The sequence below is a fragment of the Cyanistes caeruleus genome, chromosome 1 (genome assembly GCF_971803275.1).
Source record: "Cyanistes caeruleus chromosome 1, bCyaCae1.hap1.1, whole genome shotgun sequence".
Lineage (NCBI taxonomy): Eukaryota > Metazoa > Chordata > Aves > Passeriformes > Paridae > Cyanistes > Cyanistes caeruleus.
The window spans coordinates 1,329,429-1,343,322 of record NC_141701.1 but is presented as its reverse complement, the minus strand read 5'-3'; the positions used below and the strand labels follow the sequence as shown (position 1 = coordinate 1,343,322).

Sequence of the window (13,894 nt, the reverse complement as noted above, 5' to 3'; positions counted from 1 at the left end):
CCATGGATGGAGGGATGGATCCACGGACAAATCCACGGATGGTCGGATGGATTCCCCACGATGGATCCACAGATGAGCAGATCCATGGAGGAATGGAAGGAGGGACAGATCCATGGATGAACGGATGGATCCCCGGCCAGATCCCTTCAGGAACAGCTCCCAGGAGGATCCCAAACTCCCGCCCATCCCAACATTCCCGGAATTCCGGCTCACCTCGGCCAGGAAGGCGGTGCCGGTCACCCTCTGGCACTCGAAGACGCTTCCCAGGATCGGGATGAGGCTCCGGACGATCGGGGGGAGACGAGGCCCCATGAGCCGAGCCATGGCCCTGGGCGGGAACAGAGATCGGAACGGCGGGAATCGCATCCGGAATGGCGGGAATCGCATCGGGAATGGCGGGAATCGCATCGGGAATGGCGGGAATGGTGGGAATCGGCCCAGGATAGCGGGAATCAGCTCGGGAATGGTGGGAATGGGCTCGGGAATGGCAGGAATTGGCCTGGGAATGGCAGGAATAGGCTCGGGAATGGTGGGAATGGGTTCAGGAATGGCAGGAATGGGCTCGGGAATGGCGGGAATTGGCCCGGGAATGGCGGGAATGGGCTCGGAAGAGCAGGAATCAGCTCAGGAATGGTGGGAATGGGTTCGGGAATGACGGGAATGGACCCGGAATGGTGGGAATGGGCTCGGAATGGCGAGAATCTGCCCGGGAATGGTGGGAATTGGCCCGGGAATGGCGGGAATTGGCTCAGGAATCATCCCAGGAATCATCCTGGGAATCCCGGAAATGATCCCTGAAATTATCTTGGGAATCATCCCGGGAATCAGTCCTGGAATGATCCCTGAAATCATCCCAGAAATCCCTGAAATCATCCCAGGAATCCCAGAAATCATCCCAGAAATCATCCCAGAAATCCTGGAATTCCTTTGGGAATCCCCCAAATCCCAGAATTCCTTTAAGAATTCCCCAGATCCCACCCCCAACATCCCAGAATTCCTTCGGGAATTCCCCAAAATCCCAGAATTCTCCCCCAAATCCCGGAATTCCGTACCCTGCCAGGAGAGCGATTCCCTCGTGGTGCCGCTCGGGAATTCCCATCAATTCCCAACCTCCGGAATTCCCAACGTCCCGCACGACCTCGGAGCCGCCGGCCCGGACCAGAGCGGCCTGAAGGGTGCTCACGGCGTAGCTGGAAAATCCGGAATGGGATCGGGATCAGGATCGGGATCGGGATTGGATTTGGGGTTGGGATCGGGATTTGGGATTGGATTTGGGATTGGGATTGGATTTGGGGTTAGATTTGGGATCGGGATTTGGGATTGGATTTGGGATTGGATTTGGGATTTCCTGGCCCGGACCAGAGCGGCCTGAAGGGTGCTCACGGCGTAGCTGGAAAATCCGGGAATGGGATTTGGGATCGGGATTGGGATTGGGATCAAGATTTGGGATTGGGATCGGGATTGAGATTGGGATCGAGATCTGGGATTGGATTTGGGACTGGGATCGGGATTGGGATTGGGATCGAGATTTGGGATTGGATTTGGGATTGGGATCGGGACTGGGATTGGGATCGAGATTTGGGATTGGATTTGGGATTTCCCAGCCTGAACCAGAGCAGCCTGAAGGGTGCTCACGGCGTAGCTGGAAAATCCGGGAATGGGATTTGGGATTGGGATTGGATTTAGGATTGGGATCGGGATTTAGGATTGGATTTGGGATTGGGGATTGAGAATTGGGGATTGGGATCAGGATTTGGGATTGGATTTGGTTTGGGATTGGGGCTGGGATTGGATCTGGGATTGGATCGAGATTGGATTTGGGATTGGGATCAGGATTAGGATCAAGATCAGGTTTGGGATTGGGATTGGATTTGGGATAGGATTCAGGATTGGATTTGGGATTGGGATTGGATTTGGGATTGGATTTGGGATTGGGATTGGATTTGGGATTTCCCGACCGAAACCAGAGCGGCCTGAAGGGTGCTCACGGCGTAGCTGGAAAATCCGGGAATGGGATTTGGGATTGGGATTGGGATTGGATTTGGGATCGAGATCAGGATTGGGGCTGGGATAGGGATCAGGATTGGAGTTGGGATTGGATTTAGGATTGGGATTGGATTTGGGATTTCCCGGCCGGAACCAGAGCAGCCTGAAGAGTGTTCACGACACAGCTGGAAAATCCGGGATTGGGATTGGGATCGAGATTTGGGATTGGATTTGGGATTTCCCGGCCTGAACCAGAGCGGCCTGAAGGGTGCTCACGGCGTAGCTGGAAAATCCGGGAATGGGATTGGGATCGGGATTGGGATTGGATTTGGGATTGGATTCGGGATTGGGATCGGGATTGGATTTGGGATTGGGATTCAGGATTGGGATTTGGGATTGGGGCTGGGATTGGGGTCGGAATTGGCATTGGGATAGGGGCTGGGGTTGGGATGGGATTGAGGATTGGGTTTGAGGTTGAATTGGGAATTGGATTTAGGATTGGGCTTGGATTTGGGTTTGGATCTGGGATTGGGTCTGGAATTCGATCCAGGATTTGGCCTGGGACTGGATCTGGGACTGGATTTGGGACCGGATTCGGGATTGGCTCCAGAATTGGCTCCAGGATTTGGTCTGGGACTGGATCCGGGATTGGGTCTGGGGCTGGATCCAGGACTGGATCCGGGATTGGCCCCAGGATTGGATCCAGGACTGGATTTGGAATTGGGTCTGGAATTGGCTCCAGGACTGGACTTAGGACTGGATCTGGGACTGGATCTGGGATTGGATTCGGGACTGGCTCCAGGACCGGATTCAGGATTGGATCCGGGACCGGATCCAGAATAGGATTCGGGATTGGAACCAGGACTGAGTCTGGAATTGGATCCAGGACCGGATTCAGGATTGGATCCGGGACTGGATCCAGGACCGGATCTGGAATTGGATCCAGGACCGGATCTGGAATTGGCTCCAGGACCGGCTCCAGAACCGGATTCTGGATTGGATTCCGGATTGGATTTGGGATTGGATCGGGATTGGGTCCGGAATTGGCTCCAGAACTGTATTTGGGACTGGATCCGGGACTGGATTCGGAATTGGTTCCAGGACCGGATTCTGGGTTGGATTCGGGATTGGATTCGGGATTGGATCAGGATTGGGTCCGGAATTGGCTCCAGGACCGGATTCAGAATTGGATTCGGGATTGGGTCCGGGATTGGGTCCGGAATTGTCTCCAGGACTGGATTTGGGAATGGATTCGGGATTGGATTCGGGATTGGATCGGGATTGGGTCTGGAATTGGCTCCAGGACTGGATTTGGGAATGGATTCGGGATTGGATTCGGGATTGGATCAGGATTGGGTCTGGAATTGGCTCCAGGACTGGATTTGGGAATGGATTCGGGATTGGATTCGGGATTGGATCAGGATTGGGTCTGGAATTGGCTCCAGGACCGGATTCCGGATTGGATTCAGAATTGGATCAGGATTGGGTCCGGAATTGGCTCCAGGACCGGATTCAGAATTGGATTTGGGATTGGGTCCGGAATTGGCTCCAGGACTGGATTTGGGAATGGATTCAGGATTGGATCGGGATTGGGTCCGGAATTGGCTCCAGAACCGGCTCCAGGACTGGATTTCGGATTGGATTCAGAACTGGATCGGGATTGGGTCCGGAATTGGCTCCAGGACCTGCTCCAGGATCAGATTCCGGCTCGCCCCCGTCTCCATTCCGGAGGGAATTCCGCTCCCGGCTCACCCGGAACGAGAAAAAAAAATTCCGAGACAAAAAAAAATCCTCCCAGACACAAAAAAAAAACCGGGAAAGGGAAAGAAAAAACCTCCGGAGCTACTGGAAAGAATTTTTTTTCCACGGAATGAAAGATTTATGGGGCTGGGATTGTTTTGCCGCCGGAGAAACATCTGGAAAAGATCCGTTATCCCGTCAAAACACCGGGAAGAGCAGCCAGGAATAAATCCCGGCTGTCGGATCCCGCACACGAAGGAAATCCGGGATTCGGGATTTTCCCTTCGGGATTTCTCCCGTTCCTGCTGGAAATTTGGAGAATTTCCAGGATTTGGGGATGGTCGGGGAATTTTGGGAATGGATCCAAAGCCAGGGGAAAATCTGGGAGTTTTCCAGGGGAAAATCCCCGGCGGAGTTTGGTTTGGGAAAAGGGACGGGAATGGCAAAATTCCAAAGGGGGGGAAAAAAAACTCGGGAATGCCCGGAGAGGCCTCCGGGGCTTTCCTGGAATTAATTAAGGATTAATTAAGGGAAGTTTGGGAGGTTGGGAAATCCTGGAATGCTGGAATGGGGCGGGAATGGAAGGGATTTCGGGAATGGAGGGGATTTTGGGATGATCCCGTTCCCAAGGAGCTCAAAATCCCTGTTTTTCCCCCCAAATCTCCATTTTCCCCCCCAATATTCCCATTTTCACCCCAAGAATTCCCACTTTTCCCCCCAAAATTCCTGTTTTCCTCCCCCAAATCCCCATTTTCCCCCCAAAATTCCCATTTTAATCCCATTTTCCCCCCCAAAATCCCCAAAATTCCCATTTTAATTCCATTTTCCCCCCAAATATTCCCATTTCCCCCCCAAAATTCCCATTTTTTTTTCCAGAATCCCCATTTTAATTGTTTTCCCCCCCAAAATTTCCACTTTAATCCCCGTTTCCCCCAAAAATTCCCATTTCCCCCCAAAATTCCCATTTTAATTCCATTTTCACCCCAAAAATCCCTATTTTAATTCCCATTTCCACCCAAAACTCCGATTTCTCTCCCCAAAATCCCCATTTCCCCCCCAAAAATTCCCATTTCCTCCCCCCAAATCCCCATTTTTCACACTGTAATTCCCATTTTTCCTCCCAAAATTCCCATTTTCCCCCCCAAATTCCAATTTTACCCCCAAAATTCCCATTTTTTTCCCTAAAATTCCCATTTTTTCCCCAAAACTCCCATGTAATTCCCATTTCCCCCCAAAATTCCCATTTTTCCCCCCCAAATTCCCATTTTATTCCATTTTCCCCCCAAAATTCCCATTTCTCCCTCCAGAATTCCCATTTTCTCCCCCAAAATTCCCATTCCCCCCCGAAATTCCCATTTTCCCCCCAAAATTCCCATTTTTTCCTCCCAGAATTCCCATTTTATTCCCATTTTCCCCCCAGAATTCCCATTTTTCCACCCAAATTCCCATTTTATTCCCATTTTCCCCCCAAAATTCCCGGTTTTCCCCTGAAATTCCCATTTTCTCCCCCAAAATTCCCATTTTTCCCCCCAGAATTCCCATTTTATTCCCATTTTGCCCCAGAATTCCCGTTTTTCCCATTTTATTCCTGTTTTTCCCCCCGTAATTCCCGTTTTTCCCATTTCATTCCCATTTTTCCCCCCAGAATTCCCATTTCATTCCCATTTTCCCCCCGTACTTCCCATTTTTCCCCCATTTCATTCCCATTTTTCCCCCATTTCATTCCCGTTTTCCCCCATTTCATTCCCGTTTTTCCCATTTCATTCCCGTTTTTCCCATTTCATTCCCATTTCCCCCCCAGAATTCCCATTTTTTTCCCCTTTCATTCCCATTTTCCCCCCTTTCATTCCCATTTTCCCCCCTTTCATTCCCGTTTTTCCCCCTTTCATTCCCATTTCCCCCCCAGAATTCCCATTTCATTCCCGTTTTCCCCCCTTTCATTCCCGTTTTTCCCCTTTCATTCCCATTTTTCCCATTTCATTCCCATTTCCCCCCCAGAATTCCCATTTTATTCCCGTTTTCCCCCATTTTATTCCCGTTTTCCCCCATTTCATTCCCGTTTTCCCCCATTTCATTCCCGTTTTTCCCCCTTTCATTCCCGTCTTTCCCATTTCATTCCCATTTTCCCCCTTTCATTCCCGTTTTCCCCATTTCATTCCCGTTTTTCCCCCAGAATTCCCATTTCATTCCCGTTTTCCCCCATTTCATTCCCGTTTTTCCCCATTTCATTCCCGTTTTCCCCCCAGAATTCCCGTTTTCCCCATTTCATTCCCGTTTTCCCCCCATTTCATTCCCGTTTTTCCCCATTTCATTCCCATTTTCCCCCCTTTCATTCCCATTTTCCCCCCTTTCATTCCCGTTTTTCCCATTTCATTCCCATTTTTCCCCCCTTTCATTCCCGTTTTTCCCATTTCATTCCCATTTCCCCCCCAGAATTCCCATTTCATTCCCGTTTTTCCCATTTCATTCCCGTTTTCCCCCATTTCATTCCCATTTCATTCCCGTTTTTCCCCCCAGATTCATTCCCGTTTTTCCCTACCCCCAGGCCTCTTTTCCCCCTTTCTCCTTCCCCTGCAGGGATTTGGGGGCCCGGACGCCCGCGGAGCAGCCGAGCCGCACCAGGAGACTCCGGAAAAGCCGCGGCAATTTTTCCAGGACGGCTGCGGAACATTCCGGAACCGCCAGCAGCTCCTCCAGGCCTCGCGTCGCCTTCCCAGGGAACGAAGGGAAAAACGGGAATTTCCCGGGAAAAAAAAAAACCGGGAAAGGATTTTTCCAGCTTTTCCCGGATCCTGGAGTTCAACCCCGGCAGGGAATTCCAGGAATTTTCCAGGGATTTGGGGGATTTTCCTGCTGGAATTCCAGGAATTTGGGAATTTTCCTTGGATTTTGGGTTTTTCCCTGCCAGGAATTCCCATATTTTGGGGGATTTTCCCTGGATTTTGGGTTTTTCCTGCTGGAATTCCCAGATTTTGGGGTTTTCCTGTTGGGAATTCCCAGATTTTGGGGGATTTTCCTTGGATTTGGGGGATTTTCCTGCTGGAATTCCAGGAATTTGGGAATTTTCCTTGGATTCTGGGGTTTTTCCTGCCCAGAATTCCCAGATTTTGGGGGTTTTCCTGCTGGAATCCCATGGATTTGGGAATTTTCCTTGGATTTGGGGGATTTTCCTTGGATTTTGGGTTTTTCCTGCCAGGAATTCCCAGATTTTGGGGGATTTTCCTTGGATTTTGGGTTTTCCCTGCTGGAATTCCCAGATTTTGGGGTTTTCCTGTTGGGAATTCCCAGATTTTGGGGGATTTTCCTTGGATTTGGGGGATTTTCCTGCTGGAATTCCAGGAATTTGGGAATTTTCCTTGGATTTGGAGTTTTTCCTGCCCAGAATTCCCAGATTTTGGGGGATTTTCCTGCTGGAATCCCATGGATTTGGGAATTTTCCTTGGATTTGGGGGATTTTCCTTGGATTTTGGGTTTTTCCTGCCCAGAATTCCCAGATTTTGGGGTTTTCCCAGTTGGAATTCCATGGATTTGGGAATTCTCCTTGGATTTGGGGAATTTTCCTTGGATTTTGGATTTTTCCTGCCAGGAATTCCCAGATTTTGGGGGATTTTCCTTGGATTTGGGTTTTCCCTGCTGGAATTCCCAGATTTTGGGGTTTTCCTGTTGGGAATTCCCAGATTTTGGGGGATTTTCCTTGGATTTGGGGGTTTTTCCTGCTGGAATTCCAGGAATTTGGGAATTTTCCTTGGATTTTGGATTTTTCCTGCCAGGAATTCCCAGATTTTGGGGGATTTTCCTTGGATTTGGGTTTTCCCTGCTGGAATTCCCAGATTTTGGGGTTTTCCTGCCTGGAATTCCCAGATTTTGGGGGATTTTCCTTGGATTTGGGGGATTTTCCTGCTGGAATTCCAGGAATTTGGGAATTTTCCTTGGATTTGGAGTTTTTCCTGCCCAGAATTCCCAGATTTTGGGGGATTTTCCTGCTGGAATCCCATGGATTTGGGAATTTTCCTTGGATTTGGGGGATTTTCCTTGGATTTTGGGTTTTTCCTGCCCAGAATTCCCAGATTTTGGGGTTTTCCCAGTTGGAATTCCATGGATTTGGGAATTCTCCTTGGATTTGGGGAATTTTCCTTGGATTTTGGATTTTTCCTGCCAGGAATTCCCAGATTTTGGGGGATTTTCCTTGGATTTGGGTTTTCCCTGCTGGAATTCCCAGATTTTGGGGTTTTCCTGTTGGGAATTCCCAGATTTTGGGGGATTTTCCTTGGATTTGGGGGATTTTCCTGCTGGAATTCCAGGAATTTGGGAATTTTCCTTGGATTTGGAGTTTTTCCTGCCCAGAATTCCCAGATTTTGGGGGATTTTCCTGCTGGAATCCCATGGATTTGGGAATTTTCCTTGGATTTGGGGGATTTTCCTTGGATTTTGGGTTTTTCCTGCCCAGAATTCCCAGATTTTGGGGGATTTTCCTTGGATTTTGGGTTTTCCCTGCTGGAATTCCCAGATTTTGGGGGATTTTCCTTGGATTTTTGGGTTTTTCTTGTTGGGAATTCCCAGATTTTGGGGGATTTTCCTTGGATTTTGGAGTTTTTTCTGCCCAGAATTCCCAGATTTTGGGGTTTTCCCTGGGAATTTCCCCCCCCCCTTGGAATTTTTTTCCTGGGAATTTTTCCTTTGGGAATTTTCCCCCTTTGGGAATTTTTTCCTGGGAATTTTTCCCCTCCCTCCCTCCATCCCCAACCCCCCCCAACCCCTCCCCCCAACCCATTCCCCTGGAATTCCTGGAAAATCCCCCTGGAATCCCCCTGGAATTGTGGAATTCTCCTGGAATCCCTCTGGAATTTGGGAATCCCTCTGGAATTCCGGGAATCCCTCTGGAATTCTGGGAATTCCCCTGGAATCCCTCTGGAATCTGAAAATCCCTCTGGAATCCCTCTGGAATCCCTCTGGAATTTGGGAATCCCCCTGGAATTCTGGAAATCCCTCTGGAATTCTGGGAATCCCCCTGGAATTCCAGGAATCCCTCTGGAATCCCCCTGGAATTCCGGGAATCCCCCTGGAATTCTGGGAATCCCCCTGGAATTCGGGAATCCCCCTGGAATTCGGGAATCCCCCTGGAATTCCGGGAATCCCTCTGGAATTCGGGAATCCCCCTGGAATTCGGGAATCCCCCTGGAATCCCTCTGGAATTCCGGGAATCCCTCTGGAATTCGGGAATCCCCCTGGAATTCGGGAATCCCCCTGGAATTCCGGGAATCCCTCTGGAATCCCTCTGGAATTCTGGGAATCCCTCTGGAATTCGGGAATCCCCCTGGAATTCGGGAATCCCCCTGGAATTCGGGAATCCCCCTGGAATTCCGGGAATCCCTCTGGAATCCCTCTGGAATTCGGGAATCCCTCTGGAATCCCCCTGGAATTCCGGGAATCCCCCTGGAATTCTGTAAATCCCCCTGGAATTCCGGGAATCCCTCTGGAATCCCTCTGGAATTCTGGGAATCCCTCTGGAATTCGGGAATCCCCCTGGAATTCGGGAATTCCCCTGGAATACTCACGGCCAGCCCCAGGGCCGTGGCCACGCGCTCGGCGCCGCCTCCCAGCGGGAATTTCTTCTCCTTGTAGGGAATTTCCGCATCCAACTTTTCCAGGAGCAGCTCCAGGATTTGGGAATTCAGCGCCGGCTCCGTCCCCAGCGCCCGCCACATGGAGCAGGTGGAGCTGCAAAATTCCCGGGAATTCCCGGAAAAAAAATGGGAATTTTTCAGGATTTGTTTTTTGGATTTTATAGGAATTTTAAAAGGTTTTTTAGGAATTTTTTTGGAATTTTTTAAAGATTTTTTTAGGATTTTTTTTTTTATTTTTTAGGGATTTGTTAGGAATTTTTTAGGAATTTTTAAAGATTTTTTTTGGATTTTTTAGGGATTTTTTAGGAATTTTTAGGAATTTTTTAGGAATTTTTAGGATTTTTTAGAAACTTCCAGAAACTTTCAGGGTTTTTTAGGATTTTTAGGAATTGTTTAGGTTTATTTTAGGATTTTTTAGGAATTTTTAGGATTTTTTTAAAGAATTTGTTTAGGATTTTTTAGGGATTTTTTCAGAACTTTTTAGGAATTTTTAAAGATTTTTTCAGGGATTTTTTAAGGATTTTTTAGGAATTTTTTAGGAACTTTTAGGAATTTTTTAGGCATTTTTTAGGAATTTTTAGGAATTTTTTAGGAATTTTTAGGAATTTTTTAGGAATTTTTTAGGAATTTTCAGGAATTTTTTAGGATTTTTTTTTAGGAATTTTTTAGGAATTTTTAGAAATTTTTTTGGAATTTTTTTTGAATTTTTAGGAATTTTAAAGGATTTTTTTAGGAATTTTTAGGAATTTTTTAGGAATTTTTTAGGAATTTTTTAGGATTTTTTTAGAAATTTTTAGGAATTTTTTAGGAATTTTTAAGGAATTTTTAATAATTTTTTAGGAATTTTTAGGAATTTTTTAGGAATTTTTTAGGAATTTTTAGGAATTTTTAAGGATTTTTTTAGGAATTTTTTAAAGAATTTTTTAGGAATTTTTAGGAATTTTAAAGGATTTTTCTAGGAATTTTTTAGAAATTTTTAGGATTTTTAAAGGAATTTTTTAGGAATTTTTAGGAATTTTTAGGATTTTTTTAAAGAATTTTTTTAGGATTTTTTTCGAAATTTTAAAGGATTTTTTAGGAATTTTTAGGAATTTTTAAAGATTTTATTAGGGATTTTTTAAGGATTTTTTAGGAATTTTTTTTGAATTTTTAGGAATTTTAAAGGATTTTTTTAGGAATTCTTTAGGAATTTTTAGGAATTTTTAGGAATTTTTTAGGAATTTTTAAAGATTTTTTTAGGGATTTTTTTAAGGATTTTTAAGGAATTTTTTAGGAATTTTTTGGATTTTTTAAAGGAATTTTTAGGAATTTTTAAAGATTTTTTTAAGGATTTTTTAAGGATTTTTTTGGGATTTTTTAGGGATTTTTTTGGAATTTTTCGGAATTTTTTAGGAATTTTTCAGGAATTTTTTAGGAATTTTTTAGGAATTTTTTAGGAATTTTTAGGAATTTTTTAGGAATTTTGGCGGGAAAAGCGGGAATGGGGCCGTGGGAATTCAAATTTTGTGGGAATTTGGGGCAGAATTTTGAGAATTTGGGCTGGAATTTTGGGATTTGAGGTTGGATTTGTTGAAATTTGGGTTGGAATTCCAGGAATTTGGGCCAAATTTTTGGGAATTGGGGCAGAATTTTGGGAATTTGGGGCTGGAATTTTGGGAATTGGAGCCAAATTTTTGGGATTGGGGTTGGATTTTTTTGATTGGGGTCAGATTTTTGGGAATCGGGGCTGGAATTTTTGGGATTTGGGCCAGAATTCTGGGAATTGTGGTTGGAATTCTGGGAATTGGGGCTGGAATTTTGGGAATTTGGGCTGGATTTTTGGGAATGTGGGCTGGAATTCTGGGAATTGGGGCTGGATTTTGGGAATTGGGGTTGGAATTCTGGGATTTGCAGTTGGAATTTTGGGAATTGGGGTGGAATTCTGGGAATTAAGACCAGATTTTTGGGAATTTGAGCTGGATTTTTGGGAATTTGGGTTGGAATTCTGGGAATTCGGGCTGGATTTGTGGGACTGAGGCTGGAATTCTGGGAATTGTGGTTGGAATTCTGGGAATTGGGGTTGGAATTCTGGGAATTGGGGCTGGAATTCTGGGAATTGGGGCCAGATTTTTGGGAATTGGAGCCGGATTTTTGGGAATTGGGGCTGGAATTCTGGGAATTAGGTCTGGATTTTGGGAATTAAGGCTGGAATTCTGGGAATTTGGGCCAGAATTTTGGGAATTGGGGCCGGAATTCTGGGAGCTGGAGCCGGGTTTTTGGGAATTGGGGCCGGAATTCTGGGATTTGGGGTTGGAATGGTGGAATTGGGGTGGAATTCTGGGATTTGGGGCCGGATTTTGGGAATTTGGGCTGGAATTCTGGGAATTGGAGTTGTAATTCTGGGAATTTGGGCTGGAATTCTGGGATTGAGGCTGGAATTCTGGGAATTGTGGTTGGAATTCTGGGAATTGGGGTTGGAATGGTGGAATTGGGGCCAGATTTTTGGGAATTTGAGCTGGAATTCTGGGAATTAGAACCAGATTTTAGGGAATTTGGGCTGGATTTTTGGGAATTTGGGCTGGAATTCTGGGAATTTGGGGTTGGAACGTCAAGACTGGAGCTGGATTTTGGGAATTGGAGCCGGATTTTTGGGATTGGGGCTGGAATTCTGAGAATTAGGTCTGGATTTTGGGAATTAGGGCTGGAATTCTGGGAATCGGAGCCGGATTTTGGGAATTGAAGCCAGATTTTTGGGATTGAGGCTGGAATTCTGGGAATTTGGGACAGAATTTTGGGAATTAGGGCTGGAATTCTGGGATTTGGGGCCGGAATTTTGGGAATTGGGGCCAGAATTCTGGGATTTGGGGTTGGATTTTTGGGAATTAGGGCCGGAATTCTGGGATTTGGGGTTGGAATGGTGGAATTGGGCTGGAATTCTGGGATTTGGGGCCGGATTTTTGGGAATTTGGGCTGGAATTCTGGGAATTAGGTCTGGATTTTGGGAATTAGGGCTGGAATTTTGGGAATTGAGGCCGGATTTTTGGGAATCGGAGCTGGATTTTTGGGAATTTGGCCTGGATTTTTCTGGGATTTGATCCCAAATTCTCCCCCCCGGTCCCGGATTTTTCAGGAATATGGAATTTTTTGGGAACGTTGGGGATTTTTCCCGGACCTGTGGAAGGGCAGGGAGCTGGCCAGGAGCTCGGAGACGATTTCCCGGGAATGCTGGAGCGCCAGGATGAGCAGGGATTGCTGAGCCGCCCTCCGCAGCTGCTCCTCCTGCAGCAATTCCAGCCTGGAACGGATCCAGGCCAGCAGATCCGGAACCTGCGGGAAATCCCGGAAAAACGGGAAAAGAGAGGGGGGAGGGGAGCCTTGGGATCCCTGGAATTCTGTGGGATTTCATATTGGGGTGGGATCCCAAAAATTCCTGGAATTTTCTCTTTGGGAGCTTGGAAAATGGGAATTTGATGGGATTGAACCTCCAAAATTCCAGAAATTCCGTGGAATTTCCTCTCAGAAAGTCAGGAAAAACGGGAATGAAATCCTAAAAATCCCTGGAATTCTGTGGGATTTCCTATTGGGGGCGGGATCCCAAAAATTCCCGGAATTTTCTCTTTGGAAAACGGGAATTTGATGGGATTGAACCCGGAAAATTCCTGGAATTCTGTGGGATTTCATATTGGGATCGGATCCCAAAAATTCCCGGAATTTCCTCTTTGGGAGTTTGGAAAAATGGGAATTTGATGGGATTGGGCCCCAAAAATTCCTGGAATTCTGTGGAATTTTCTCTCAGAAAGTCTGGAAAAACGGGAATGAAATCCTAAAAATTCCTGGAATTCTGTGGGATTTCCTCTCAGAAAGTCTGGAAAAACAGGAATGGAATCCTAAAAATTCCTGGAATTCTGTGGGATTTTGTATTTGGGATCAGATCCCAAAAATTCCTGGAATTTTCTCTTTGGAAAACGGGAATTTGATGGGATTAAACCTCAAAAATTCCTGGAATTCCTGGGAATTTCGTCTCAGAAAGTCGGGAAAATCCAGAATTTGATGGGATCAAATCCCCCCAAAATTCCTGGAATTCTGTGGGATTTCGTATTTGGGATCAGATCCCAAAAATTCCCAAAATTTTCTCTTTGGGAGTTTGGAAAAATGGGAATTTGATGGGATTGGGCCCCAAAAATTCCTGGAATTCCTTGGAATTCTCTCCTAAAAAGTTGGGAAAAGCCGGAATTTGATGGGATTGAACCTCAAAAATTCCAGAAATTCCGTGGAATTTCCTCTCAGAAAGTCTGGAAAAACGGGAATGGAATCCTAAAAATTCCTGGAATTTTGTGGGATTTCGTATTTGGGATCAGATCCCAAAAATTCCCGGAATTTTCTCTTTGGGAGTTTGGAAAATGGGAATTTGATGGGATCAAACCCCAAAAATTCCTGGAATTCCTTGGAATTCTCTCTTAGAAAGTTTGGAAAAGGTGGAATGGAATCCTAAAAATTCCTGGAATTCTGTGGGATTCTCTCCTAAAAAGTTGAGAAAAGCCGGAATTTGACGGGATCAAACCCTA

The 13,894-nt window shown here is 46.2% G+C and overlaps 2 protein-coding genes across 6 annotated transcripts in view; both read right to left on the bottom strand.

Annotated features, from left to right (window-relative positions):
- Positions 1–13,894, bottom strand: part of MROH1 (maestro heat like repeat family member 1) — a 143,780-nt gene that overhangs the window by 28,040 nt on the left and 101,846 nt on the right. For all 5 annotated transcript variants that reach the window (XM_086875842.1, XM_086875857.1, XM_086875845.1 and 2 more), the window contains 5 exons: positions 12,502–12,656; positions 9,282–9,444; positions 6,266–6,435; positions 1,053–1,190; positions 214–328 (listed from right to left, as the gene is read on the bottom strand). In XM_086875842.1, coding sequence (XP_086731968.1) covers positions 214–328; positions 1,053–1,190; positions 6,266–6,435; positions 9,282–9,444; positions 12,502–12,656 — 741 coding nt within the window. The remainder of the gene's footprint in view (positions 1–213; positions 329–1,052; positions 1,191–6,265; positions 6,436–9,281; positions 9,445–12,501; positions 12,657–13,894) is intronic.
- On the bottom strand, positions 1,989–3,130 carry LOC147655236 (uncharacterized; the record flags this gene model as incomplete). Its single annotated transcript, XM_086875875.1, has 1 exon — positions 1,989–3,130. A coding segment is annotated over one exon (1,029 nt), but the record flags the coding sequence as incomplete, so codon positions are not given.